This window comes from Balaenoptera borealis (assembly GCF_965194805.1).
Source record: "Balaenoptera borealis genome assembly, chromosome: 10".
Classification (NCBI taxonomy): Eukaryota; Metazoa; Chordata; class Mammalia; order Artiodactyla; family Balaenopteridae; genus Balaenoptera; species Balaenoptera borealis.
Window position 1 is genome coordinate 81,158,748 of NC_138874.1, and position 25,577 is coordinate 81,184,324.

General features: G+C 40.3%; 2 protein-coding genes across 6 annotated transcripts in view; one reads left to right on the top strand and one right to left on the bottom strand.

Annotated features, from left to right (window-relative positions):
* LIPM (lipase family member M) overlaps positions 1 to 1,783 on the top strand; it is a 55,527-nt gene extending 53,744 nt beyond the window's left edge. The window contains exon 19 of the mRNA XM_082406660.1: positions 1,288 to 1,783. Within this exon, the coding sequence (XP_082262786.1) occupies positions 1,288 to 1,533 (246 nt within the window). The 3' untranslated portion in view covers positions 1,534 to 1,783. The remainder of the gene's footprint in view (positions 1 to 1,287) is intronic.
* Positions 1,784 to 2,899: 1,116 nt separating this feature from the next.
* ANKRD22 (ankyrin repeat domain 22) lies at positions 2,900 to 25,577 on the bottom strand. Of its 5 annotated transcripts, XM_082339655.1 has the most exons (8): positions 25,290 to 25,577; positions 24,459 to 24,538; positions 21,256 to 21,424; positions 12,715 to 12,906; positions 9,405 to 9,512; positions 6,491 to 6,568; positions 4,970 to 5,068; positions 2,900 to 4,702 (listed from the first exon to the last, which is right to left on the bottom strand). In XM_082339655.1, the coding sequence occupies exons 3-8, from the start codon at positions 21,256 to 21,258 to the stop codon at positions 4,625 to 4,627; spliced, it is 558 nt and encodes a 185-aa protein (XP_082195781.1). In that variant the 5' UTR covers positions 21,259 to 21,424; positions 24,459 to 24,538; positions 25,290 to 25,577; the 3' UTR covers positions 2,900 to 4,624. The 5 variants fall into 5 exon arrangements, with proteins under 5 accessions (XP_082195781.1, XP_082195780.1, XP_082195779.1 ...); XM_082339654.1 differs by lacking the exon at positions 24,459 to 24,538; XM_082339653.1 differs by lacking the exons at positions 21,256 to 21,424; positions 24,459 to 24,538 and having other exon boundaries at positions 25,290 to 25,527.

Below are 25,577 nucleotides of genomic sequence, written 5' to 3' on the forward strand. Positions count from 1 at the left end.
AACTCAGGAACAGCCAGATAGAAGAGATGCACTGAGCAAGGGAAGGGGAGCAGAGCTTCCATGTCTTCTCCATGGGGCCACTCTCCCCACATTTTCACGTGTTCTCCAACCTGGAGGCTCTGAACCCTCTCCTTTTGGGGTTTTGTGGAGGCTTCCTTACAGAGGTCCAATTGATTAAATCATTGGCCACTGGCGATTGAACTCAATCTCCAGCCCATCTCCCCTCTCCAGAGGTCATGAATGGGACTGAAATTTCCAACTCTCTAATCACTTGCTTGGCTCAACTTCTGGAGCTCAGCCCCCATCCTGTTCAAAAAATCACCTCATTAACGTCACAAAACACACCTTTATGGCTCCTGTCACTTAGGAAACTCCAAGGGTTATTAGGAGCTCTGTACCACAAATGTGGATGAAGACCACATACATATGTCTTATTATAACTCACAGTATCAGATGCTATAACTTCAAATTCTTAAAAGCCACAAAGAGAAACAAGGACTGCCGGGATTGGAACCCCGGCTCCTGGGTGGATTTTCTGAGTGAAAAGCGGACCTTGACATGTCTGTTGAAAGTTCTGAGTGTTGGTTAACCTCAAGGGCTCTCAGTCAGCCAGCTTGATCTAGCAGATCTGTTTGAATAGGGAAGTTCTCAAGAATTAGGAATCCTAGATAACCTTCCGGGACTGGACCCGGAATCTAATTTTTATCTCCTCTTGGTCCAACTCCTTGAGTTCCAGTGCCATTGACTTCCCCATGTTTCTGGAGACACAGTCAAGCTGGGCATGCCCCAAGGGCTTTCTGTTAGGACAGAAAACCCCTGTGAACACCCAAGTCCTTTTCAGTAGGTTCCATCCTCTTGTCTTTCTCTGTAGAGTATCTTCAAATCTGGCCTCATGAAACTTTGTGAAATTATCTTTGAAAAAGATAAGAGTGTTAACTTTTAAAAGGCACTTTGTGTGTTAAATATTTATTAATAGGAAGGAAAAGAATTGAACATGTAATGCCTAAAGTGCTAGGCAGTTGAGATGTTTTCTCATTTAATCTAGTAAATTATTTCAGATATCCCCATTTCGCAGATGAAGAAACTGAGGTTCAGTGAGGCTAAGTCATTTTTTTACCTTCAAGTAGGGGCTGGAGCAGAAACTCTTAATGCAGTTCTATATGGCTTTAGTGCCCATGCACCTTTCATTACAACACAAGGCATATTTACTGTGTTTATCAGAAAAGTAAATTATGAGTCTGGAAGTCCAAATGTTACCTACAGTTAAAAACTATTCCTTTTCTCTAGCCAGCTCCTGTAAGGTACAAAGTTAGAGACATGACAGTCCCTACAGCAATGTGGACTGGGGGTCAGGACTGGCTTTCAAATCCAGAAGACGTGAGAATACTACTCTCCGAGGTGACCAACATCATCTATCATAAGAACATTCCTGAATGGGCTCACGTGGATTTCATCTGGGGTCTGGATGCTCCTCACCGTATGTACAATGAAATAATACATCTGATGAAGCAGGAAGAGACCAGCATTTCCTAGGGAACTGTCAGTATCAGATTGTGAAGCATCTGATAATGACAAGTCTTAGGAAAAATCTCATGAAAGATGGGGCCGGGGTACATGAATGGAGGACTTCAAAGATTTCCAGCACTGGAAACCTACCATATTAGTAGAAGGGAAGTGGAGAAGGGAAGGCAGAAATACAGTATACATTCCTTCAGATTTTCTGCATTTGGCACTAAAACTGGCATTTAATTTTTTCAATTAATTAAATTACTCATTGGGTGAACATACTTTTCATGTGCTATTATGTGCTCTGCCATCTTGAAGGGTAGGTTTTACCTGACAGCTAGAAATTATCTAGACATTCTTTATGTCATTCAGGTACATTTCCTTAAAACATTTATTTTTTTGTCTACGAGCCATATTTTTGGAACAATAAAGTAAAAAGACAAATTGGGGTCAGAGGTCTTAAATCTCTGGATTGTTGTTGAATTTGACAAAATAAGCTAGACGTTTTCACCTTATTGCTACAGAGATGTAACGCTACCTCAGGAAGCCAAGCTGCTTTAACCAAAAAACAAAAAGAAGGGACTTCCCTGGCAGTCCAGTGGTTGACTTTGCCTTCCAATGCCGCGGGTGCGGGTTCACTCCCTGGCCGGGGAGCTAAGATCCCACATGCCTTGCGGCCAAAAAACCGAAACATAAATCAGAAGCATATTGTAACAAATTCAATAAAGACTTTAAAAACAATTTTTTTTTTTTAAAAGAAAAAGAAAAATCAATGTACAAGTAGAGATGAAAAGGCCAAGTTTTGTAGTTGAGTGTCAGAGAAGATAATTTTGTAGGGTATTCTGAGTTTTCTAATAAATGCATTATGCATTGCGTAAAGCATGCACGTGTATTTCAGTACCTAAGTTCTAGTCCAAGCTTGTTTGAGAGTTTACAGCTTGCGGCTAGGAGACCTTCTGGTTTCCAATGTCTGGCCCAGGTTTCTGCCTTCAAAAATTAAACGCTGGGGGCTTCCCTGGTGGTGCAGTGGTTGAGAATCCGCCTGTCAATGCAGGGGACACGGGTTCGAGCCCTGGTCTGGGAAGATCCCACATGCTGTGGAGCAATTAGGCCCGTGAGCCACAACTACTGAGCCTGCGCCTCTGGAGGCTGTGCTCCGCAACAAGAGAGGCCGCAATAGTGAGAGGCCTGCGCACCGCGATGAAGAGTGGCCCCCGCTCGCCACAACTAGAGAAAGCCCTTACACACAAACGAAGACCCAACACAGCCAAAAATAAATAAATAAATTTAAAAAAAAAATTAAACGCTGGGAAGAAAGTTTTAAAATGTCATGAGCATAATAAAACATTATGCTTTGATCTTGACAAAGGTACTATTAGACAATCATCCCAACTCATTTATAAATCTGGATTTATTTCTTTAGAAAAGTGTCCAATTTTCACACTGTTTCAAAGACAACAGTTATAAATTACATGGCATGGTAATTTTGTGAAACTCTGGCACCAAATTGAAGGTATACTGGCAATGTGTTGAAGGTATACTGATTTGTGAAGTTTCACTTGCTTATTTTTTCAATCCTCAGGGTCACCTGATAACTCAGTTCAATGTGAATGGATCTTAAATAATCTAGAAAGAGATGTTTAAGGGCTTCAGAATCTATATCTATGTACAACTACTTCCCTCACAAAATATGTGCCTTAAGGCACTGTGCATAGTTCAATAAATATTCCTGGATTTGATTTTTATTAGACCTTTGTGCTGTTCAAGGACGGTAAATCTTTCATTCTTAGACTATATTTGTTACCACACGGTGTGGCTTAGTCCATGTCTAAAAGTATTCATGATTCAGTCTCGCTTTGCAAAATTCAGTCATTTTTATTTTTTTAATAAATTTATTTATTTTTCGCTGCATTGGGTCTTTGTTGCTGTGCGCGGGCTTTCTCTAGCTGCGGCGAGCGGGGCCTACTCTTCCTTGCAGTGCGCAGGCTTCTCACTGCGGAGGCTTCTCTTGTTGCGTAGCACGGGCTCTAGGCACTCAGGCTTCGGTAGTTGTGGCTCGCGGGCTCTACAGCTCAGGCTCAGTAGTTGTGGCGCACGGACTTAGTTGCTCCGCGGCATGTGGGATCTTCCAGACCAGGGCTCGAACCTGTGTCCTCTGCGTTGGTAGGCGGATCCTTAACCACTGCACCAATAGGGAAGCCCTCAGTCATTTTTAAATGTGCTTATTTCTGCTCTGTGTCACTGACAAAGGACTTGAGAGAGATATATTGATATTCACAATCTCTCCTCTAGAAGTATAATCCAGACACTACCTCATCATATAGCTCTATTTCTTGTAAAGAATTACTTTATCCAAATAATTGACAGTAATAGTTTTAATTTTATGAATAAAAAATAAACAGTCCTAACAAGATTAGTAACTGCCTTGCATTCACAAGAGAATCATAAAGCTATTTTTCAATAAACAACTTGATAGTTACATAATCTTGTTCAAAATCAAGACGGCTCTTATTTGTAAATTGATAGCAAAACATCTAGAGGTATGCTGGTACACTGGCTCCTTGGAAAGGAAAACAAGGCTCTGACTTGTAGCATTTGCTAATATCTGTGGTGACAACTAATAGACGATTTTGTTGAAGCTGGAATATTTATATACGAATCTCTAAACCGGCACACATACACACACCATTCTATACAAATGTGCATGCTTTGATTCTTCCTCTTACTACTCAAAGGAGCCTCAGAAGAACAGTTTTTGTCCTGGGGCACGATATGGACGGGACAGCTTCTTTATAAGAGCAACACAACTGAAAACAGATAACATGGATAACGCTGATCCTCTCCTTCAGGGGAGACTGAGTTTGAAACATCACCGTTTTTTGACTGAAGTGGAGAATCCGACAGCTATAGTGTTTCCGCTAGAAGGATTTTGACCACAGTGAACTCCACTGAGCAAAAATACATTAGAAATACAAAGCTCTTCCAAAACATTACCCATGGCAACCATAGTTATCTTCATACCATGGTGACCTCCAGACTGAGTGGTCTACAGACCAACAGTCCAAGATGGAAATAGAATCCAGTCCTTTTTGTACTTCTTCCTATGAGGTCATAACGATTATGTTGCTTTCCTTAGCAGTAATTCAATCTGGGAAAATTTTAATCTCCGTGCAATATCCAGGGAACTCTCACCATGCTGAGGAGAAAAAGAAATCATAGCTATTTATCTCCGAGAAAGTCAAATGTCAATGCAATGACCATGTCATCCTATTAATGCTAGAACCGAATGACAGACAATGTTGACTGTCATTCGGTTCTAGCATTAATAGGATAACTTGATTCCTTAATGAGGACAATTAATTTGCTCTTAACAACTTCAGAGGCAATTAATTTATGTCAACACAAAGCCAAAGTTAGAAGGTTATGATGATAGAACCTCCGACCATGGTCCACAGATCCTTACCTTATTCTTTATCATGGGGTCTGCATGGGCTTCAAGGAGCAGAGGAATGAGAGTCTGGTTTTTCATTTTGCAGGCATAATGTAGCGCAGTGCAGCCATACTGAAACACAAAGAATCAACGTCAATCGGAATCCTTACACGCTGCAGCATATGGCTTCTTTAGCAAGCACTTTTCATATTTTGTAATGTACAACTAAGCCAAACAAACAGTCTGCAAACCATCTTTGTGGAACTATTTCACGCAAGTAAACTTTTGGGAGAAGAAAATGATTGCAAAGGTTTGGGGCAAAAGGTGAAGACAAAACCTTATAAACAGGAAGAATTTAGCCTATGGTACTCCTGTTATCACTGTTCTTACTGTCATTTGGATTTCTCTTTGACCTTTGTCCTTATCTTTCCTTAGTTTGCAGATGGGGGCCTTCTCACCAGTGGGTTGGGATCTTGGCTGCAGCAGCAGCTGTTAGGATTCACTGAGCACTTACTATGTGCCAGGCACTCTGCCCAATGCTTCACATAATGATCCCTATAAGATTGCCAACAAACACATGAAAGGATGCTCAACATCATTAATCATTAGAGAAATGAAAATCAAAACTACAGTGAGATATCATCTCACACCGGTCAGAATGGCCATCATTAAAAAATCTACAAACAATAAATGCTGGAGAGGGTGTGGAGAAAAGGGAACCCTCTTGCACTGTTTGTGGGAATATAAATTGATACAGCCACTATGGAGAACAGTATAGAGGTTCCTTAAAAAACTAAAAATAGAACTACCATACGACCCAGCAATCCCATTACTGGGCATATACCCTGAGAAAACCATAATTCAAAAAGAGTCATGTACCAAAATGTTCATTGCAGCTCTATTTACAATAGCCAGGACATGGAAGCCACCTAAGTGTCCATCAACAGATGAATGGATAAAGAAGATGTGGCACATATATACAATGGAATATTACTCAGCCATAAAAAGAAACGAAATTGAGTTATTTGTAGTGAGGTGGATGGACCTAGAGTCTGTCATACAGAGTGAAGTAAGTCAGAAAGAGAAAAACAAATACCATATGATCCCTATAAGTAAGGACTAGTGATGTTCCCATTTTACAGATGAGGAAACCGAGAGTCAAGTAAGTTTAAAACTTGCCAAAACTCACTTAGGTAAAAAGTGGCAAGCCTAGGTTTACACATAGGCATTCTGACTCGAGCGTAACTACTGATGGTGGAATTTTGTAATCAGAGCCTGTATTTTTCTTAACTCCCCACCTGTGGTGGAGCAGTTCTTTTAAAAATACTCTATATTCAATAAAAATGTTATTCCCATGAGTTCAGTGGCAGAATATAAACAATATCAAGGTTGCCTGACACAGTAAAAAGGAAGGAAGGAAGGAGGGGAAGGGAGCAGAAACTAAACGTACAAGTGTTTCGGAAAATAAAGCGAGCAACTTTATAGATGACAAGTACACTACCCACAAATACCATTTGCAATGTTATTTCAAAGTGACTAAAAATATAAACTTACACAATCTATAGCATTAACTTCTGCACCAGCGTTAAGTAGCATTCGTACAAGAGACTCATTCTGCTTTGTCTTTGATACCTATGACAAACAGCAAGCACGAGAACAAGAGAGGTTTATTTACAAACATTGTCTCCCTCTTACGTCTGGAGTATTCCAGTCAATAGGCTTCATTTTAATCCCAACACCCCTATGCGTCTATGCATCTTTCTTAAACTCTCCCCCACCTCCTCACTGCCCATTAATATCAATTAGGTAAAGCCATGGTTGCCAGAGTGTGGTCCTGGAGTAACAGCATCTGCACCTTGGGACCTAAAAATGCAAAATCTGGGGCCCTACCCCACACCTGCCAAATCCTACTGAGGATGGAGTCCAGTGGCCCGTCTTTCCCTTCCTTGCTCAAAACCCTTCTATAGAATCCCATTGCTCCGGGGGCAAAAGCAAAGTCTTCAGCCTGTGACAAGGTGCCATATATTTTGCCCTCCACTTATGGCCCCAGCCATCTCATCCACACCCCCGGCTCACCTTGCTCTAGGCACATTGGCCTTGGTTAGTCTTTCATTCCCACCAGGCTCCCCCGTGCCATAGAAGAGCTGCCCTGAATGTTTCTTCTGCCTAGAAGGCTCCTCTCTCCTCTTTGCCTGGTAAGTTCATCTTTAATATCTCAGCCCAGGCCCCTCTCCCTCCAGGAGGCTGTCCCTGACCTAACTGTCCAGGCGACATCTCTCTCCTCTGGGCTCTCCTAACACTGACCATCTCTCTCTACCAACTACCTCATAGGAACTTCACATGTGTTCTGTCACTATTGGATCAATGACTTATTCTTCACAATCCTCTAACTCTCACGAGGACAAGGACTACACCTGTTTAGTTCATCATTGTATTCCTAACACCCAGCACAGTGTCTGACACATAAAAGTCTATAATAAGTATGTGTTGAATGATTGAACACATGAATGAAATTAACTAGGCTCCTCAGAAATCCACTTTTCCTGCCTCGTTCCCTGAGATTCTGACCACAGGACACTTTGAGCATCCCCCCACCATCCTATTCCGTTAGGGATCGTGGCTTTCTCTGCTCAGGTGGGCATGTCCTGGAGTTCAGTCCCTTTACCACTTAGGAAGCGCCACCCAGCTGTCTTCTCTTTGGGCTTCCCTCCTACGTCAATGTCTAAATTGCCTTTCTCCTCTTATCTTCCTCTAATATAACACAGTCTTTTCTGATCCTTTCCCCTATCATTTCCTCTCATGTCATTTATTCCTTAGGCATCACAAATTTACAATTTCAGGCCCCATGAATTAAGATAAAACACGTGCAATCAGAGCTGAGTTATTCATAATAATTCGTATATTTGCCCAGGGCTCCAGCTTTAAACATTTTACTGTCTTAGAGAGCAAGGTTGTGTGTCAACAAATTCTGAATGAGCCTTGCCAATCATAGTCGTGATTTTTTTCTTCATAATCTCCAAAAGCATTTGAAAATGAATGGCAGGTTTACTCCACCCCAAAACTACAAATATTCAAATGCTGTGTACTAAATACACAATTTTTCAAGAACTTTTCAAGGGTATAAACAGAGTATGTGTTTATCAGTGAATTAGAGTTTCCTCTCTCTCATAAATCCAAGCATCAAAATCAATGTTATCATATTTAATTATAGTTCTTCAAAATGTATAACATTTAATTACCCAAGGAGATAATAACATTACCTACTGGCAGATTTTGTTCTGGAGTTTATGTTAACAAGAATAACTAACACCCATAGTCTATTAGCAAGAAGAGAAGGGAGTTGGTCATTTAACTGGAATAAATTACGTATCTGTTGAGTTATCTCTCAACGGCAGAACTGGCCACAAGAGGAACCAGATGGAAAAAAAGTGAATGAGTCAGTGCAAACCTGTCGCTCTATTTGGAAAAAAAAACAAAACACCTCAAGCTTCATCTTCTACTCATAATATGACTGCATTCCTCTACAAACTACATCTTCCTTTATGTAAGCAGCTTACTGCATGCCAATGTTTCCTTCAAACATGAATAAATCTACCAAGGTGAGAGGTGGGCTTCAAATTCTCTGTAAAGATCTCCTGTGTTTGTCAGCTTCTGGTGCAAGTCTCCTGGGATCTGTTTTTTAACTCACACCAGGATGGGTCCTTAAAAATCAGAAACTCAAAAAGATATGTACAAAAATCTAAACTCTTCTTACAAAAAAAAAAGGAGAAAAGAAATAGTAGGGGGGCTTCCCTGGTGGCACAGTGGTTAAGAATCCGCCTGCCAATGCAGGGGACATGGGTTGGAGCCCTGGTCCAGGAAGATCCCACATGCCGCGGAACAACTAAGCCCGTGCGCTACTGAGCCTGCGCTCTAGAGCCCGCAAGCCACAATTACTGAAGCCCGAGCGCCTAGAACCTGTGCTCCGCAACAAGAGAAGCCACTGCAGTGAGAAGCCCGCGCACCTCAACGAAGAGAAGACCCCGCTCAGCGCAACTAGAGAAAGCCTGCGCACAGCAAAGAAGACCAATGCAGCCATAAATAAATAAATAAATAAATAAATAAATAAATAAATAAATAAATATTTAAAAAAGAAAAGAAATAGTAGGGAGGGGATTTTTTTTAATATTCAGGATTTTTGCTTTTCCTTCAGAAGATTCTTAAACAAATTTAGTTTATTTTTCCTAATAAACATTGCACAGATTATTTTACCATTGACTGATTTCCCTGGCTACCTTTCTTCTTGCTTTACTTCAGTCATAACATTGCATGTATGTTAGAGGTGCCATTTGTAGAATACAAACCAAGAGCTTACTTTGTTACTATTTATTTACATCTCACCAACTTGGCAAAATTTAATGACTCATGCTGTCGATCTCTTACTCATTTATACTCATTTATCTTTTGCTCTCACGAGTGTTGTACTCACCATGAGGAAATAGCCAATAAGCAGGACAGGCATTAAGAGGATAATGAGTAGATAATCAAAGAAGGTAAATCTTTTCTTCACAGCATAATGCAAGCAGGTTCTCTGTTTCTAAAAAATTAAGAAAAGGACTATTTATTAATAAAATATTGTTTTAAACTGCATATTTTTAGATTACCCTATCAAAAAATTTAGTCTGCGCTTTTTATTTTTGTGGTATTCATGGCATCTCTTTCTGTGGAATAAATCTAATTAATAAACCCAGAATTCCATTGACCAGAATATTGAACACAGTACAGTCTGAAGAAAAAGTTGGGCCATAGAAAGACAAGTGAAATGTACATTTTACGAATCATCAAAAGATTCTCACATTCACTTTGGTTTGGGGAAAAAAATACATTGAGATATAAACATAGGACAATTTAGTATGAAAAGCTATAGTTACTCCTTAATCATCTATGGTACACAATTATTCATTTTGTGGTTTGTTTACAGGAAAATTTTAACCACATGGCAATTTTTCCATGTTCCTACATGAACACAAGCAGTGCTGGACAAATGGAAATAACTCAATTTAATTCTTCAAATACATGAATAATTATCAGGTGACAGATTTAAGCTTCTAGGAATTGCGGGGGATATAAAACCTCAGGGCCTCATAATCAAGCAAAGGTAGACCGAAACACACACAAATAAGTGTAATGCAAAACAAGCTATGGTGACTGGAATTCCAACCAAATCAATGAGAAGAGAGGAAAGTCAGGAAGAAAAGAGAGGTTCATTTCTACTCTTCTTAAATAAGAGTATTTTTGTTTTTCTAATATCAAGGCATCTGTGTTCTCTGTAAAAATTTTATAAACTAGACAATAGTATAAGGATAGAATTTAAAATCACCCATTATCAAACAGCCCAGAGTTAACTGTTGATATTTTGCTGTATCTTCCTCCAGTCTTTAAAATGCATATATGTGGAATTTTTCAGTGTAGGATCATACTGCACATGCAAAATTATATCTGCTTTTTTTTCAGTTAACATGTAGAATATGTGCATTTTCCTATGCCATTTAATATTTTTAAACACGTAACTGTTATGGCTGCACTGTTTACCGTTCTATGGAGCTGTTCGAATTTATTTAGCCAAACCCTACCTGTTGAACATTTCAAGTAATTTTAACTTTTCATTTTCACAAATAACATTGCTTGAATCCTCATGTATAAAGCTTTATCAACATTTCTAAATTTGTCCTTAGCGTAAGTTTCAAAAAACAGAATTCCTGGCATAAAAGGCATTGATGCTTCTCACACCGTACTGCTAAATTGTGCTCTGGTAAAATTATAATGATTTACACTTCCTTCCTGATCAGCATTTGATTTTCTGTCTTAATCCTGGTCAATCTGGCACACCAAAACGAACAAACAAACAACACAACAAAAAGATATCTTTATGTTTTAATTTAATTTGCTTTCCATAAAATCCATCACTCTGTTAGGCATGTATGTACATCTGTACCAACACCAGAGCTTTTTGTTCGCTTGCTTTTAAGGCCTCTGTTCAGTACTTCTGAAGATAACTCAAATATAGATTTAAGAAACGGGAAAGCACCAATTCAGATTATTAATGTACAAGGATTAGTATTGGGGAAAATGGAAAGGATTAAACCTTTAAAAACCATTAAAAATATTTTTAAAATGGACAGTTGCAAACCAAACACTTCTCATAAAATCTCTGCTAAGATATCCACTGAAGTCCTTCCCAGGATTTCCATAAGCAGCCTGGCTCACGTTCTCTGCAAAACAGAGATAAGCATGCCTCCTCAGCCCCATCCCTGTGTTGACAAACATCTCCCTCCCTCAGCTTCCTAACCAGCAAGTCTCCTGAGAGGGCACCAACCCAGAGACATCTGTCTTGGCCACCCCATCTCACCACAAGGCCACACACCTGGTTCCTCAGCTAGGTGCTGGGGCAATCATGTCACACTCCACTAAGCAGCCTATCTGTTAGATTAACGCAGCCGTGACTTGCTTTTAACCCAACCCACAAAAAATAGGAAGCACAAACAAGAAAGTCCAGTAGTGGACTTCCCTGGTGGCACAGTGGTTAAGAATCCGCCTGCCAATGCAGGGGACACGGGTTCGAGCCCTGGTCCGGGAAGATCCCACATGCCACAGAGCAACTAAGCCCGTGTGCCACAACTACTGAGCCTGCGCTCTAGAGCCCGTGAGCCACAACTACTGAGCCCAGGTACCACAACTAGTGAAGCCCGCAGGCCTAGGGCCCATGCTCCGCAACAAGAGAAGCCACCGCAGTGAGAGGCCTCTGCACCACAACGAAGAGTAGCCCCTGCTGGTGGCAACTAGAGAAAGCCCATGGACAGCAACGAAGACCCAATGCAGCCAAAAAATAAATAAATAAAATTTAAAAAATAAAAAAATTAAAAGAAAGTCCAGTAGTGAACCATTTTCTGATAATATATTATTACTCCCAATGAGCTAGACTTTAAACTGACTTGGAAGGGAGAAGTGGGGCCCTACAGGCTATTTTCCTTCATTGAATGTACTTGAGTGGGTACAGGGCATTCATAATTATTACAAAGAGTGACTTTTTATATTGACTTAAGTGTATTTTAAATGTTGCCTTTACTATGATGCAGATACTGGATGTTCCCATAGGGTTGTGAAAGGATGTCCTGCTCTTCCTTAGTTCTGAAGACTCCAAGTCAGCTAATAACACATATTTAAGTATATTCTTCATGCCTTTCTGTCTGGTTTCAAGTAGCCTCTGGTTCGTGAGCATATTTGTTCTTGGCAAATTTCTCAGTGAAATTCTTTTATTCCACAAGCATATTATAGGATCTTCTGTAGATCAGAACACTGATATAGTAGGTAAAAATCTAACTAATGAAATAGCACCACCAGGTCAATACTTGTTTCCCAGGAAATCTTTCCTTTTACTTCTGTAATAGTGAGGAAGAGGAGCAGGGAGAGAAGAAGGGCAAAGAAAAGCATGGGGAGGAGGAGGAGGAGAAAAGAAAGGAAGAAGCTCTATCCAGAAAAATGAGTGAACCATTCCTTTTTTTTTTTTTTTTTAAGAAATACAAGGACATAATTAGCCATGAAACCCACAAAATATGCCTGTTCATTGACCTATGTTTTATTTTGTTTTTTAGCCTGGTAATATGGCCTCAGTGTGTGTCAGTCTCTCTAAAGTAAGGCCCAAAAAAATTGTTGGTGTTAGGAGCTACAAACAATAAGCAAATGACATCCACTACTTCCACTGGTGCGAGGAGAAAGGAACTACCATGGTCATGCCTCACCTGGTTTTTGAGGTTCACATCAGCGTTTCTTCTCAGAAGGAAGGAAACGATTCTCAGGTGCCCTCGCCTGCAAGCGCAGATCAGGGGGGTGTCTCCATTAAAGCCATCTTGAATGTTGATACAGTTGCCGTCTTCCCTCACCCAGTGCCACACTTGACCCAAGTTATTCTGATAGGCCGCCTGGCAGATGGGCTGAGGAGAGGAAAACAAAAGCAGGTTTTGAAATATAGGAATAGTAAACCACACCAAGAAAAAAAAATCACCCGACACCTTAAAATTCCATATTTCCAAATTGTAATCTACTGCTTTGTTGATGAGATTTGGGGTCTCAGTGATGTCTAGCCATAAGTCTAGAACAAGCGTAGGGCCACCAGGGACCCCTTACTATTTCCTAAATTGCTTGGCACACAGGAATGTTCATTGAATGGACGAATGAGTGAAAAGATGGATGCAATATTGCCAACTCAGTAAGGAAATTGTGTGTTGAGTTCATGGATAAATGATGCCTGTCAGAAAAGCAGGTTTCTACTCAAGATAAAATCCTGCATATCGGAGGAGTTTAGGGCACCACTAAGTAACGGGACAAAGACGCATGGCCCCCTGTACTCAAGGAAATCTGCACAGTGGGAAAGAGCTATTTTAGACAAATAATATACAAATAACGAATTATGTAATTAGCTGCAACTAGATGCTTTTTATTTTAGAAAGCATTATAAGGAATTTTGCAAAGCACGATGGGAGTTTAACAGCAAGATCTGAGCAGACATCATCTTGCCTACTTTCCCTCTCTTCTCTCCCTCTGGACTTCTCTCTTTTTTCAATATCTCATGTTTAGTTTCTTCCATTGGGGGCTCTGCCCTTACTCTACAAAACAAACAAACAAACAAAAAGCCAAAAAAACAGCCACTTTTTCGCCTCTCTCTTCACCTGGCTAACTGCTAGCTCATCCTTCATGTCATAACTTATTTTCATTTTATCTGACTTTCCTGAGTCCAGCATTCCTTCACAGCAACTGACAAAACTATACCTCTTTTCTTAATTATTTATAATTGTGTGTTGCAAGCTACTGTGAACCAGGAGGGGTTGAGGCCACAGTGAGTGAGGGAAAGCACTGAAGTTCAGGCTATAAATTCCACATGAATAGAGGCTACTTCATTCCATTCACTGCCATAGCCCCAGCATATATATAACACAGCACTGGGCACATGGTAGGCACACATTAAATAGTTTCAGATTGATTTTAATTAGACAGTATAAAAAAGCACTTAGAATACCTGGCACATGAATGATGCTCAATTTATGGAGGTTATTATAATTGCTTATTAAGTATTAATTAAATTAATTAGCGATATCTGCCAAGAGGTAAAGAAGTGATGGTCAGAGCGGTTGCAGGAGAAATCAGAAAAAGACATGGTCCAGATGCAAAGGAGGCAAAGTTTTTTTAAAAAGTTAGAAAATTAAATTAAATTACTAGACATCACGTAGTGTTTTGTTGCATGAGGTGTAAAAGCAACTGAAAAGGTTCTATGCTGTTATAAACTTTGTCTCCACTAGGGGGCAGCTCAGGGTCATAAAAGCACTGACAACATAAGTCTATAATCCGAGGGGACGGAAAAAAGTCTGTTAGATAGAATTAGCTCTATGGAAAAACCTACTTCATTTTTTAAAAAAATTTCGCATACACCAATGAAAATTTGCCACTGATGACTACTACTCACGGGCTAGCACTTGGAAACTGATGGTCTTCTACGCAGAACTTGAAAACAGGTGGCTATAGAGTTAATTTTTCTGCTAAAAAGTAAAATGTCTTCCTGGCTCACTTAGACATCACATGCAAATTGTTAATTCTTCTTTTCCTAGCATTTTAATTTACAGTATTTCAAAAGCTGGAGTTTTTCATGTAGTGATCTGGCTTTCCAGATTCTCTTTAAAAATTGAAAGATTTGACAACACTGGGCCCACATTCACACAGGACACCACACAAAGCTCCCTCTGCTTGGGCTCCTCAAAATCTTCACTGAGGGCTTCCCTGATGGTGCAGTGGTTGGGAGTCCGCCTGCCAATGCAGGGGACGCGGGTTCGAGCCCTGGTCTGGGAGGATCCCACATGCCACGGACCAACTGGGCCCGTGAGCCACAATTACTGAGCCTGCGCGTCTGGAGCCTGTGCTCCACAACAAGAGAGGCCGCGATAGTGAGAGGCCCACATACGGCGATGAAGAGTGGCCCCCGCTTGCCGCAACTAGAGAAAACCCTCGCACAGAAACGAAGACCCAACACAGCCATAAATAAATAAATAAATAAATAAATAAATAAATAAATAAATAAATAAATAAAAGTTAAAAAAGAAAGTTTTTTTACCCCTCCCTCAGCTGCCTAAAGAATTTAGATAAAAGATTCTCTGACATAAATCATACCAATGTTTTCTTAGGTCAGTCTCCCAAGGCAATAGAAATAAAAACAAAAATAAACAAATGAGACCTAATCAAATTTACAAGCTTTTGCACAGCAGAGGAAACCATTATATATAAAAAAAAAGAAAGCGCCTACAGAATGGGAGAAAATATTTGCAAATGATGCAACCGACAAGGGCTTAATCTCCAAAATATACAAACAGCTCATACGACTCAACAGCAAAAAAACAAACAACCCAATTGAAAAATGGGCAGAAGACCTTAATATACATTTCTCCAAAGAAGACATACAGATGGCCAGTGGACACATGAAAAGATGCTCAACATCACTAATTACTGGGGGAGAGATAAATTGGGAGATTGGGATTGACATATACACACTACTATATATAAAATAGATAACTAATAAGAACCTACTGTATAGCACAGGGAACTCTACTCAATACTCTGTGATGACCTATATGGGAATAGAATCTAAAAATGAGTGGATATACGTATATGTATAACTGATTCACTTCACTGTACAGCAGAAACTAGCACAACATTGTAAATCAACTATACTCCAATAAAAATTAATTTTAAAAAATCACTAATAATCAGAGAAATGCAAATCAAAACTACAATGAGGTACCACCTCACACCGGTCAGAATGGCCATCATTAAATAGTCTACAAATAGGGACTTCCCCGATGGTCCAGTGGCTAAGACTCCAAGCTCCCAGTGCAGGGGGACTGGGTTCGATCCCTGGTCAGAGAACTAGATCCTGCATGCTGCAACTAAGAGTTCGCATGCCGCAACTAAAGATCTCACATGCCGCAACTAAAAGATCCTGCATGCGGCAACGAAGATCCTGTGTGCGGCAACGAAGATCCTGTGTGCTGCAACTAAGGCCCGGCTCAGCCAAATAAATAAATAATTTTTTTTAAAAAAAAGTCTACAAATAGCAAATGCTGGAGAGGGTGTGGAGAAAAGAGAACCCTCCTACACTGTTGGTGGGAATGTAAGTTGGTGCAGCCACTATGGAGAACAGTATGGAGGTTCCTCAGAAAACTAAAAATAGAATTACCATATGATCCAGCAATCCCACTCCTGGGCATATAGCTGGACAAAACTATAATTCAAAAAGATACATGCACCCCTATGTTCATAACAGCACTGTTCACAATAGCCAAAACATGGAAACAACCTAAATGTCCATCAGCAGATGTATGGATAAAGAAGGCATGATACATATATACAGTAGAATACTACTCAGCCATTAAAAAAGAACAAAATAATGCCATTTGTAGCAACATGGATGCAACTAGAGATTATCATACTAAGTGAAGTAAGTCAGAAAGAGGAAGACAAATACCATATGATATCACTTATATGTGAAATCTAAAATATGGCACAAATGAACCTGTCTACAAAACAGAAACAGACTCACAGACTGTTGGTTGAGATCAGACTGTGGTTGCCAAGGGGCGGGGGGAGGAGAGGAATGGACTGGGAATTTGGGGTTGGTAGATGCAAACTATCACATTTAGAATGAATAAACAACAAGGTCCTACTGTAGAACACAGGGAACTATATCCAATCTCCTGGAATAAACCATAATGGAAAAGAATATTAGAAATAAGAATGTGTACATGTGTAAAACTGATTCACTTTGCTGTACAGCAGAGACTGGCACAACATTGTAAATCAACTCTACTTCAATTTAAAAAAAAAGCGGGGGAGAGGGGGCCCTGTTCTGGAATAGAGCTTTCAGCAGAGATCGCTGCAAAGAGTATGGGGGAAACTCAGCAGAGCCTAAAGATCAGAGTTCACTCTGTGTCCCATTGTTTCTGCAGGCCCAGCAAACATTTATTTACCAAACATTTGCTTTTCCATCTTTTGTGAATTACCTTCCTCCCCTTCAAAGTCCCAAATCACTACCACCAACACCCTCTCTGTCTTTAGCTGAAGATGGTATTTAACGTGAGGGTTTCAGCCATTTTGGTGAGTTATTCAGTTTTCCTGGGTCTCTCCCATGTATACATGTTATCAAACTTTTGTTTGATTTTCTCCTGTTAATCTTCCTCATGTCCATTTAATTCATAGACCAGCCAGAAGAAGAGGAAGGGTACGTGCCTGGCTTTCAAAATAGCTGATAACTGTTTTCCAGGCCCTAAAATTTAAGAAGCGCCTCTGGGGAGCACAAGACACGTTCAGTTTGTTGATGATTAACTAAACTATTCTGTATGGGTTATTTAACATAACCGTGTTTTACACTGCTCCAAGTAAAATAGATATCACAGCTGGAAAAATAGTTGACATTATTTGAGTACCATGGAGGAAACTGAGCTGCTTGCTCTGTAACAGAGGTCTTGAAAAGCAAAGTTTTTTCCCCATCATCCCCACTTTCAGTATTGCTTCCCCTGAGGTGTAGCGGATCCTCCCTAATTGTCAGTCTAAAGAGAGAGACTTTGGAACTCTGCCTTGATAAGTTGCTTATTAACCGTCTCCATGCTGCAGCTCCCCCCATTTAAAACCTTCCCTAACAATTTCTGAGGATAATCTGTGGGTTTTTTGGGTTTTTTTAAAAAAAAAGCTTCCAGTCTTGGTGTCTTCCTAACTGATTTAATAGATTTTTTTTTAATTTATTTATTTATTTTTAGCTGCGTTGGGTCTTCGTTTCTGTGCCAGTGCTTTCTCTATTTGCGGCGAGCGGGGGCCACTCTTCATCGCGGTGCGCGGGCCTCTGACTATCGCGGCCTCTCTTGTTGCGGAGCACAGGCTCCAGACGCGCAGGCTCAGTAGTTGTGGCTCACGGGCCCAGTTGCTCCGCGGCACGTGGGATCCTCCCAGACCAGGGCTCTAACCCGTGTCCACTGCATTGACAGACAGATTCTCAACCACTGCGCCACCAGGGAAGCCCGAATCTGTGGTTTTTGATGCAACACGGTTCAGATATTGCACAAGAGAAACGTGTACACTAATGAAATGTCTTCCCAGAAAAGGCAAGAAGACGTTTTCTTCCTCTTCAACTTAGGAAATCTTAGGGAATAATAATGAAGGTTTTATTTTATTGGTACAATAAATCTCAAGCCTTTCCTTCTGATGACTCATTTCTTCACATACCATGATTTAAATTTCTTAGTAAATTCTTTCTTTCAGATAAATAAAAAAGGCACAGGAATTTTTTTTTTTTTTTTTTGTCTTAGGTCCACTTAGCCTTTATGTAACATAAAGGACAGCCCCAGCAGTGGTTGGGTTATGAGTAGTAACAGTGAAGGGGAAATCAAGGAAGGGCACACATTTATCTATTTTCTATTCCTTCTCCAACAAGGTCTTTTTGAGAATATGATGTTGTCTTCAGGGCCAGGAAGTTAAAGAAGCTTCATTACCACACTTGAGACCTGAGAAGCTCTGAGGCCAGGGCAGGGCAAGAAAGCCTTTGCCTCCAATCATGAGGAGAAAGGACAGAGGAAGGGTGGGTTCTAGCTACTTGATCTAGCCAATCGGAGGCCCTGATATCTCCCTACTACCTCAGACCACCAAAGAGGTAAATGCAGGGCTTTGAGGAAGCAGTAGTGTCACTCTCACTGCCTCCTGGGCTCCAGGACTTTCTGCCAAACAATGGCTGCCCAAGGGTGGGGATGACCATGTTAAACTGACATTATTTAGAATTACTGGAGCACCGTGATGACAAAAAGCAAATCAACCTTTAGTCAGTATTATTAGTCTCTAAATTCGGAATAGACAATAAAACTTCTTATTGCCTGTACCTAATGAACTGCTCTCACCCATACCTTTCGTATACCACTCAGTTATTCCAATTGGCCCAACTTCCCATGCTTCAGATTCTCCATACATACACCCCTTGTCCGGAACACTCTCCCCAAGATTCCCAAGACTAGATTCGTATTCCTCAGAGTTCAGCTCGAATGTCACTACCTCATTGGAGCCTTTCAGGTTAAATCTAATTACATATGTACACCCCTCTTATATACTCTCTCTTTATCCTGTTGCTTCCTTGATTTCTCTTTTCACTACTTACAATTATTATTTTTTTAACTTGTGTATTCATTTTACATTGGTAGCGCCAAGAGGTCAAGATCTACTCTTATTTATTTATCACTATGTACCAGGAGCTAGCATGTGCCTGGAATATAGTATGTGATGAATAAATATTGTTGATTAAATAAATGGATGACTGAATGAATGAATAAATATTTACAAATGTTTAGTGCCGGTTTCTGTTCCTACATTGAAGCTATCATTTCCTTTTTAAAATGTGATTTAGTACCACATTATCACTTGTAAAATACTTAAAATATACAAGGAAAGAATCAAGAAATCAGTTGGGATAGAACCTATTTGGTGCTCTTTTTTAAATATACAATGCCAGATCTTCCCTGGTGGTGCAGTGGTTAAGAATCCGCCTGCCAATGCAGGGGACTAGGGTTCGAGCCCTGGTCTGGGAAGATCCCAACTGCTGCAGAGCAACTAAGCCCACGAGCCACAACTACTGAGCCTGCGAGCCACAACTACTGAGCCTGTGAGCCACAACTACTGAAGCCTGCACGCCTAGAGCCCATGCTCCGCAACAGGAGAGGCCACCGCAATGAGAAGCCTGCACACCACAGTAAAGAGTGGCCCCCGCTCGCCGCAACTAGAGAAAGCCTGTGCACAGCAACGAAGACCCAACACAGCCAAAAATAAATAAAATAAAATAATTTTTAAAAATAAATAAATATACAATACCAAAATCTTTAAAGGGTTCAATACCCAAACTAAGTAGATAGAGATTGTGAGGGAGGCACTTTTTTCAATTGCCTTTGCCTCTCCTTTTCCCTTATCATGGAAGGACACAATGTTTCATGCTGAACCCGATCTCACCCAGCTATCCTGTTTTATATATCAAAACTGTGACCAGAAGAGGTTAAGTGATTTCCCCCAACTGCCCCGAGTTTCTGGCATAATGGGGACTAAATTCTAGGTTTCCTGGATTTCCGGTCCAATGGCCTTCCCATTCATTACATCTCTATTCCTGTTCCCCCTGAGTTCTCCTCCTCGATGGTACCAGCTCTCCCAAAAAGCCCTGCTCAGCCTAAATTGCTTTCTCTGGACACTGTATAATTCAATATGATCCCCCTCTTCTTTAAACCATGTGCTCTTTTTCTATGGTAACATCTTCCCATCTGAAAAACAGATATATTCCTAAAGCATTAATATTAAGAGTACGTGTATGTGTGTATGTGTGTGTGTGGGTACCACTGTTCATAGGTAACTTTAACATTAGACTTTCCCAAAGTTTAAAGTGATACATCATTATAATATAATTTTCTAGATATTCCTTTTAAGGCCTTGTTTCCCCAGCTGACAAGGACAAGAGCCTGGAGAATGTTCTATAGATCTCCTAAGCACAAATTCTTGAGCTCTTTAAGTTCTTATACAACTTCCTTCTTTCTAATTTTTGTAATACTTTGCAGTGTGCAACACTTCTCTACAGGGTGGGAGTAAAATGTACCTCATTGGAACCTGGATTTAGTTTACCCTATTCTTCTAACAAAGGGAAAAGGACAAGAGTGTAACTTCGTGGGGAAGAGCGTTGGCAGAAGAGCAGAGTGGTTAAGACCAGCTTCTTTATGGAGGGTGACATGCCTATTGAGAGAACTTTAGGGAAAGAACTTAGCATGTTCATCAGGACATGAGCACAATTTCCCTGAATGTACACAGGTCTCTAGCCAGTAAGTACTTTTTAGCTGCATAACTCTAGGCCAGTTCCTGAAACTATCTTTGCCTCAGTTTTTTCACTTGTAAAATAAGGATAATCATAGTGACTCTTTTATATGGTTGGGTGAGTATTAAATGAGTTAATACACTTAAAATGTTTAGAACACAGCCAGGCACATAATAAAGGCCTAATTAAATACTTGTTATTATTGCAAATAGTATGAACAGATATGTGTGATAAGGGTTTAAATCAGTGGACCCCAACCTTTTTGGCACCAGGGACCCATTTCATGGAAGACAATTTTTCCATGGACCAGGGGAGGGGGGGATGGTTTCGGGATGATTCAAGTACATTACGTTTATTGTGCACTTTATTTCTATTATTATTACATTGTAATATATAATGAAGTAATCATACAACTCACCATAATGCAGAGTCAGTGGGAGCCCTGAACTTGTTTTCCTACAACTAGGTGGTCCCATCTGGGGGTGATGGGAGACAGTGACACCCGAAGTCTGTTGCTTATGTCCAGTCTGCTCTGTAAGATGCAGCTTAATTGTCACTTGCCACTCACAGATAGGGTTTTGATATGTCTGCAAGCAATTGATTTATTATGGTGTCTGTGCAGTCAAACCTCTCTGCTAATGATCATCTGTATTTGCAGCTGCTCCCCAGCGCTAGCTTCACCTCAGATCATCAGGCATTAGATTCTCATAAGGAGCGTGCAGCCTAGATCTCTCACATGCGCAGTTCACAGTAGGGTTCGTGCTCCTATGAGAATCTAATGCGGCCGCTGATCTGACAGGAGGCGGAGCTCAGGCAGTAATGCGAGCGATGGGGAGCGGCTGTAAATACAGATGATGCCTGCCCGCCGCTCACCTCCTGCTGTGAGGCCTGGTTCCTAACAGGAGTTGGGGATCCCTGGTTTAAATGAATCAGACCTGTTTAAAAGTCTGGCCTGCATAGCCGGGGGTGATCAATCCAAGCTTAGTTCTCTCACTGAGCTCTAAGCATATCCTCTACTGCAGAGGTTAGGACCCACTCTGGGACACCCCCTCATTCTCCCCTTCTTTCTTACAAATATATTAGAAACAACCTAAATGTCCATCGATGAACACATGGATAAAGAAGATGTGGTACATATACACAATGGAATATTATTCAGCCATAGAAGGAACAAAATTTTACCATTTACAAAAACAAAGATGGACCTTAAGGGTATTATGTTAAGTGAAGTAAGTCAGACAGAAAAAGATAAATAACATATGCTCTCACTTTTATGTGGAATCTAAACAACAACAATGAAAAACAACAAACAAACAAGCACACACACACACACACAAAAGCACATGAATATAGAGAATAGATTGGTGGTTGCCTGAGACAGAGCAGGAGGTCAGAGGTGTGAGAAATGGGTGAAGGGGGTCAAAAAGTACAAATTTCTAGTTATAAAATGAATAAGTCATTGGGATGTAATGTACAGCATGGTGACTGTAGTTAATAATACTGCATTGCATGTTTGAAAGCAGCTAGGAATGTGGATCTTGAAAGTTACCATCAAAACAAAAATTTGTAACTATGTGTGATGACAGATGTTAATGGATTTATTGTGGTGATCATTTTGCAATATATACAAATATTGAATCATTCCTTTGTACACCTGAAACTAATACAATGTTATGTCAATTATACCTCAATAAATATATATGTATATGCTATATATATAATAGCATAACTATTAGCAATGCAAGGCTCTAGAGGGTAGCAGAATATGAACCTCAATTTACACCTCTTAGTGTAACAGGTATTTTGAACTAAAGGCAATTGAGAAGAAGCAGATACAAAGAATGTTCTCTGCCCTCCCCCTCTTTAGCTAAAAGCAGGACATAAATATGTGAAGGTGTTGCCCCTTCTTTCTCTACCAGGAAGGACAAAATTACCTTTGTCAGCCCAGAGAAGTCACCAAAGTATTTTACAGAGTAAAATTTCTAACTAGCCCTTGTCTTCCATTAGCTCCCCTACATATTTGCCTTCCCTCAGTTTGCTGCCTTAGAAACTCAAAGTACTTTTCCTTTGTCTTGCCACTCCTCTAAAAATTTATTTTTCTTTTGTTAAGATGCTATGTGAGCCCAAGTTCTAAGTACCTCTTTGAGTTACTCAAAGTAGTATCACTTGTGGTACTGAGTTGCATGGAAACACCATTTATCCCGACACTACTTAAGACTACTGAGAAATAAAATATTGCCTGCCATATCAGTAAACAAAGGATGTCACAGTCATCAGCAATTGCAGTCACCACCAGCCACCAAAGGTGAGCCGGTGAGCCCCGAGGGAACTCAGGAAGGAAACAAAGAATACCTGCCATCTAGCAGCCATCAGACTGCAGCCACTCCAAAGGTGAGCCCTGCGGAAACTCAGGATATAAAAACACAGGATCCTGGCCCCATATAGCTGAGGTGCATATCAAAGGAGTGATTTTAGTGAGCCCAGACTCTTGCATCTTCCCATACATAGAAAACTACTAAATTCCTTAACTTGACATATCTAGTTTTCTTTTATTAACAGTAATTTTTTTCTTCCTACTACCTGCCCTTTGTTGCAAAACTCCTATCTGTCCTAGCTCACCCTCACCTCCTCGGAGCAGTTTTCTCAGGGTTATTTGAGATGCTGCCTCCCGGGCTTGACGCCCTCAGTGTGTCCGCTGAATAAAACATAACTCTCAATTTTTAGGTTATGCATATATTATTTTAGTTGACACTAGCTTTGATTCAATGTTAATTATGAGCTTTGAATAATTACTTATGAGCTTCTAGGTAAGTTAGGGTCTTTTAGGGGTGTGTGTATACGTGTGTGTGTGTGTGATTGTCGTATTTGCTTTCAAATATCATAGTAGATTCCACATTGCTTTGTCCTCAATATATCTGAAAAGTGAAAAGTTCATTCCACTTCCGGGGATATTCTCACTGATACTTATAAGTATCAATGCCTTGCCTTGACTCAACCACTTGCCAAATCCACACCCCATCAACAAACAATTACACTGCTCACACAAAGACTTCCTTAAGTAATTATTTCCAGGACCTAGACTGTACGCTACAATCTGGCTTCTCACTGCATGGTCCAGGACCAGCAGCATATTGCAGAGATGAAATGCATTATCTTATGCCCCACCCAGACCTACAGAATAATAATCTGCATTTGAACAAGATCTTTGAGTGATCTGTATGCACATTAAAATTTGAAAAGCACTAGCCGAGAGCAGCATTTTTCTCCCAGGGGTGGTAAACTGATCACCTACATCAGAATCACTTGGGAGGCTCCCCTAAAAAGCAGGTTTCTGAACCGTACCTCAAACTGAGTGAAACAGACTCTCTGGGTTGGGGGCCCTTGAAACTGCATTTTCAACAAGTTCCACTTCCTGGTGCTTAGGCAATCTAGGGCTTAAGAAAGGCCAGAGTAGCATTTTAGAACATTACATGTGTTGACATTTTCATATATGTGAGTTCTTCACCAGCCTAAAGTCACTGGGCAAGACATATCTAGAAATATAAACTAATCAAAGAAAAGTTGACTACAGAAAGACACACACACACACACACACACACACACACACACACACACACACACCTGGCATTAGACATAACTGCCAACACTGAGAAACTGCCTTCAGTATTAGAAGAAGCGCCCAAAGAGGTTCTGTTGAGCATCTGCAATGAAATGTAGACGGACCGGTTATTTGTGTGAGAGAGGAAAGGGAGCAAATCATGAATAATAACCTCATTACACCTCTTGGACTCTTGTTTAAACATGACTCTCTTGTACTCCTTTGAAACATTGTTAAAAATCTATTTGATTCTAGTAGGTTACTCTCAATACAGGAAAAAGCATTTCTGTATCCATCAGCTGTGAAAAGAAAAAACTCAAAATATCAAAACTACATTCTGCTTTTATCCTTCTTCTACACAGGGATAGACTTTATTAGTAATTGCTAGAGGTGAATTTCCTTTCAAATATCAAGCGGAAAGGCATTACTCTATACCCACATTTCCATAAAAGAGCCAGGCTATCTTTAGTCTGCTTAGAAAATCCAGTTGAAGACAATTTTCACTTGTCCTCTGGATGTTTGACATCAGAAAACACAACTCCATTAACTCCCTTTTCATAAATTTCATTTTACAGATCCAAATTACCCCCTCAAACATCTGGACATCATGACATGTATACTATATGGCTCTCTACTAGCTACTATCTAGCTAAAGTTTTAGGATTGCAAAATAATTTGCCTTAAAATATTAAAATATCAAAAAGACTAGCACACTGGACTTTGTTTTGACTTAATGCTCTTACAGAAAGTTAGACAGATGAAAAGGAGACATTAATAGGGATAGGAAATTCCATTTGAAAAGCATAAGCAATTTTTAACATCTTGGGAATCTTATTTCCAGAGAAGTTACATACCTCAGAGTATAGGATTCCCATGCTGGTCCTTCACAGACTTATTTCACAGCTTCTTGAATCTTCTGGAGGTATTTCCAATTAACATCAAAATCCTTCCCAGTCGAGAGAAAGGTCCCTAGAAGCCCAGGTTGGTGGCAAGTCCTTTCTTTCCACACCTGTGAGTGTTTTTCCAGCAACCTACACAGCAACACCCCTTCCAGAGAGCCCAACCCAATGAAACAAGGGCATTAGTTTACCGTGTAATGAATCACCCAAGTTGTGCATCATCTAATGTTACAACCCCGAGGA

Bases quoted from the DNA above. Each gene is read 5' to 3' on its own strand.
- ANKRD22 (XM_082339653.1), bottom strand. From the start codon at position 25,310: ATGGGAATCCTATACTCTGAG. The intron at 9,513-12,714 runs GTGAGGCATGAC...TTAATTTTTTAG, and splicing joins ATGTGAACCTCAAAAACCAG to AAACAGAGAACCTGCTTGCA. The intron at 6,569-9,404 runs GTGAGTACAACA...TGTTTGTCATAG, and splicing joins TTATTGGCTATTTCCTCATG to GTATCAAAGACAAAGCAGAA.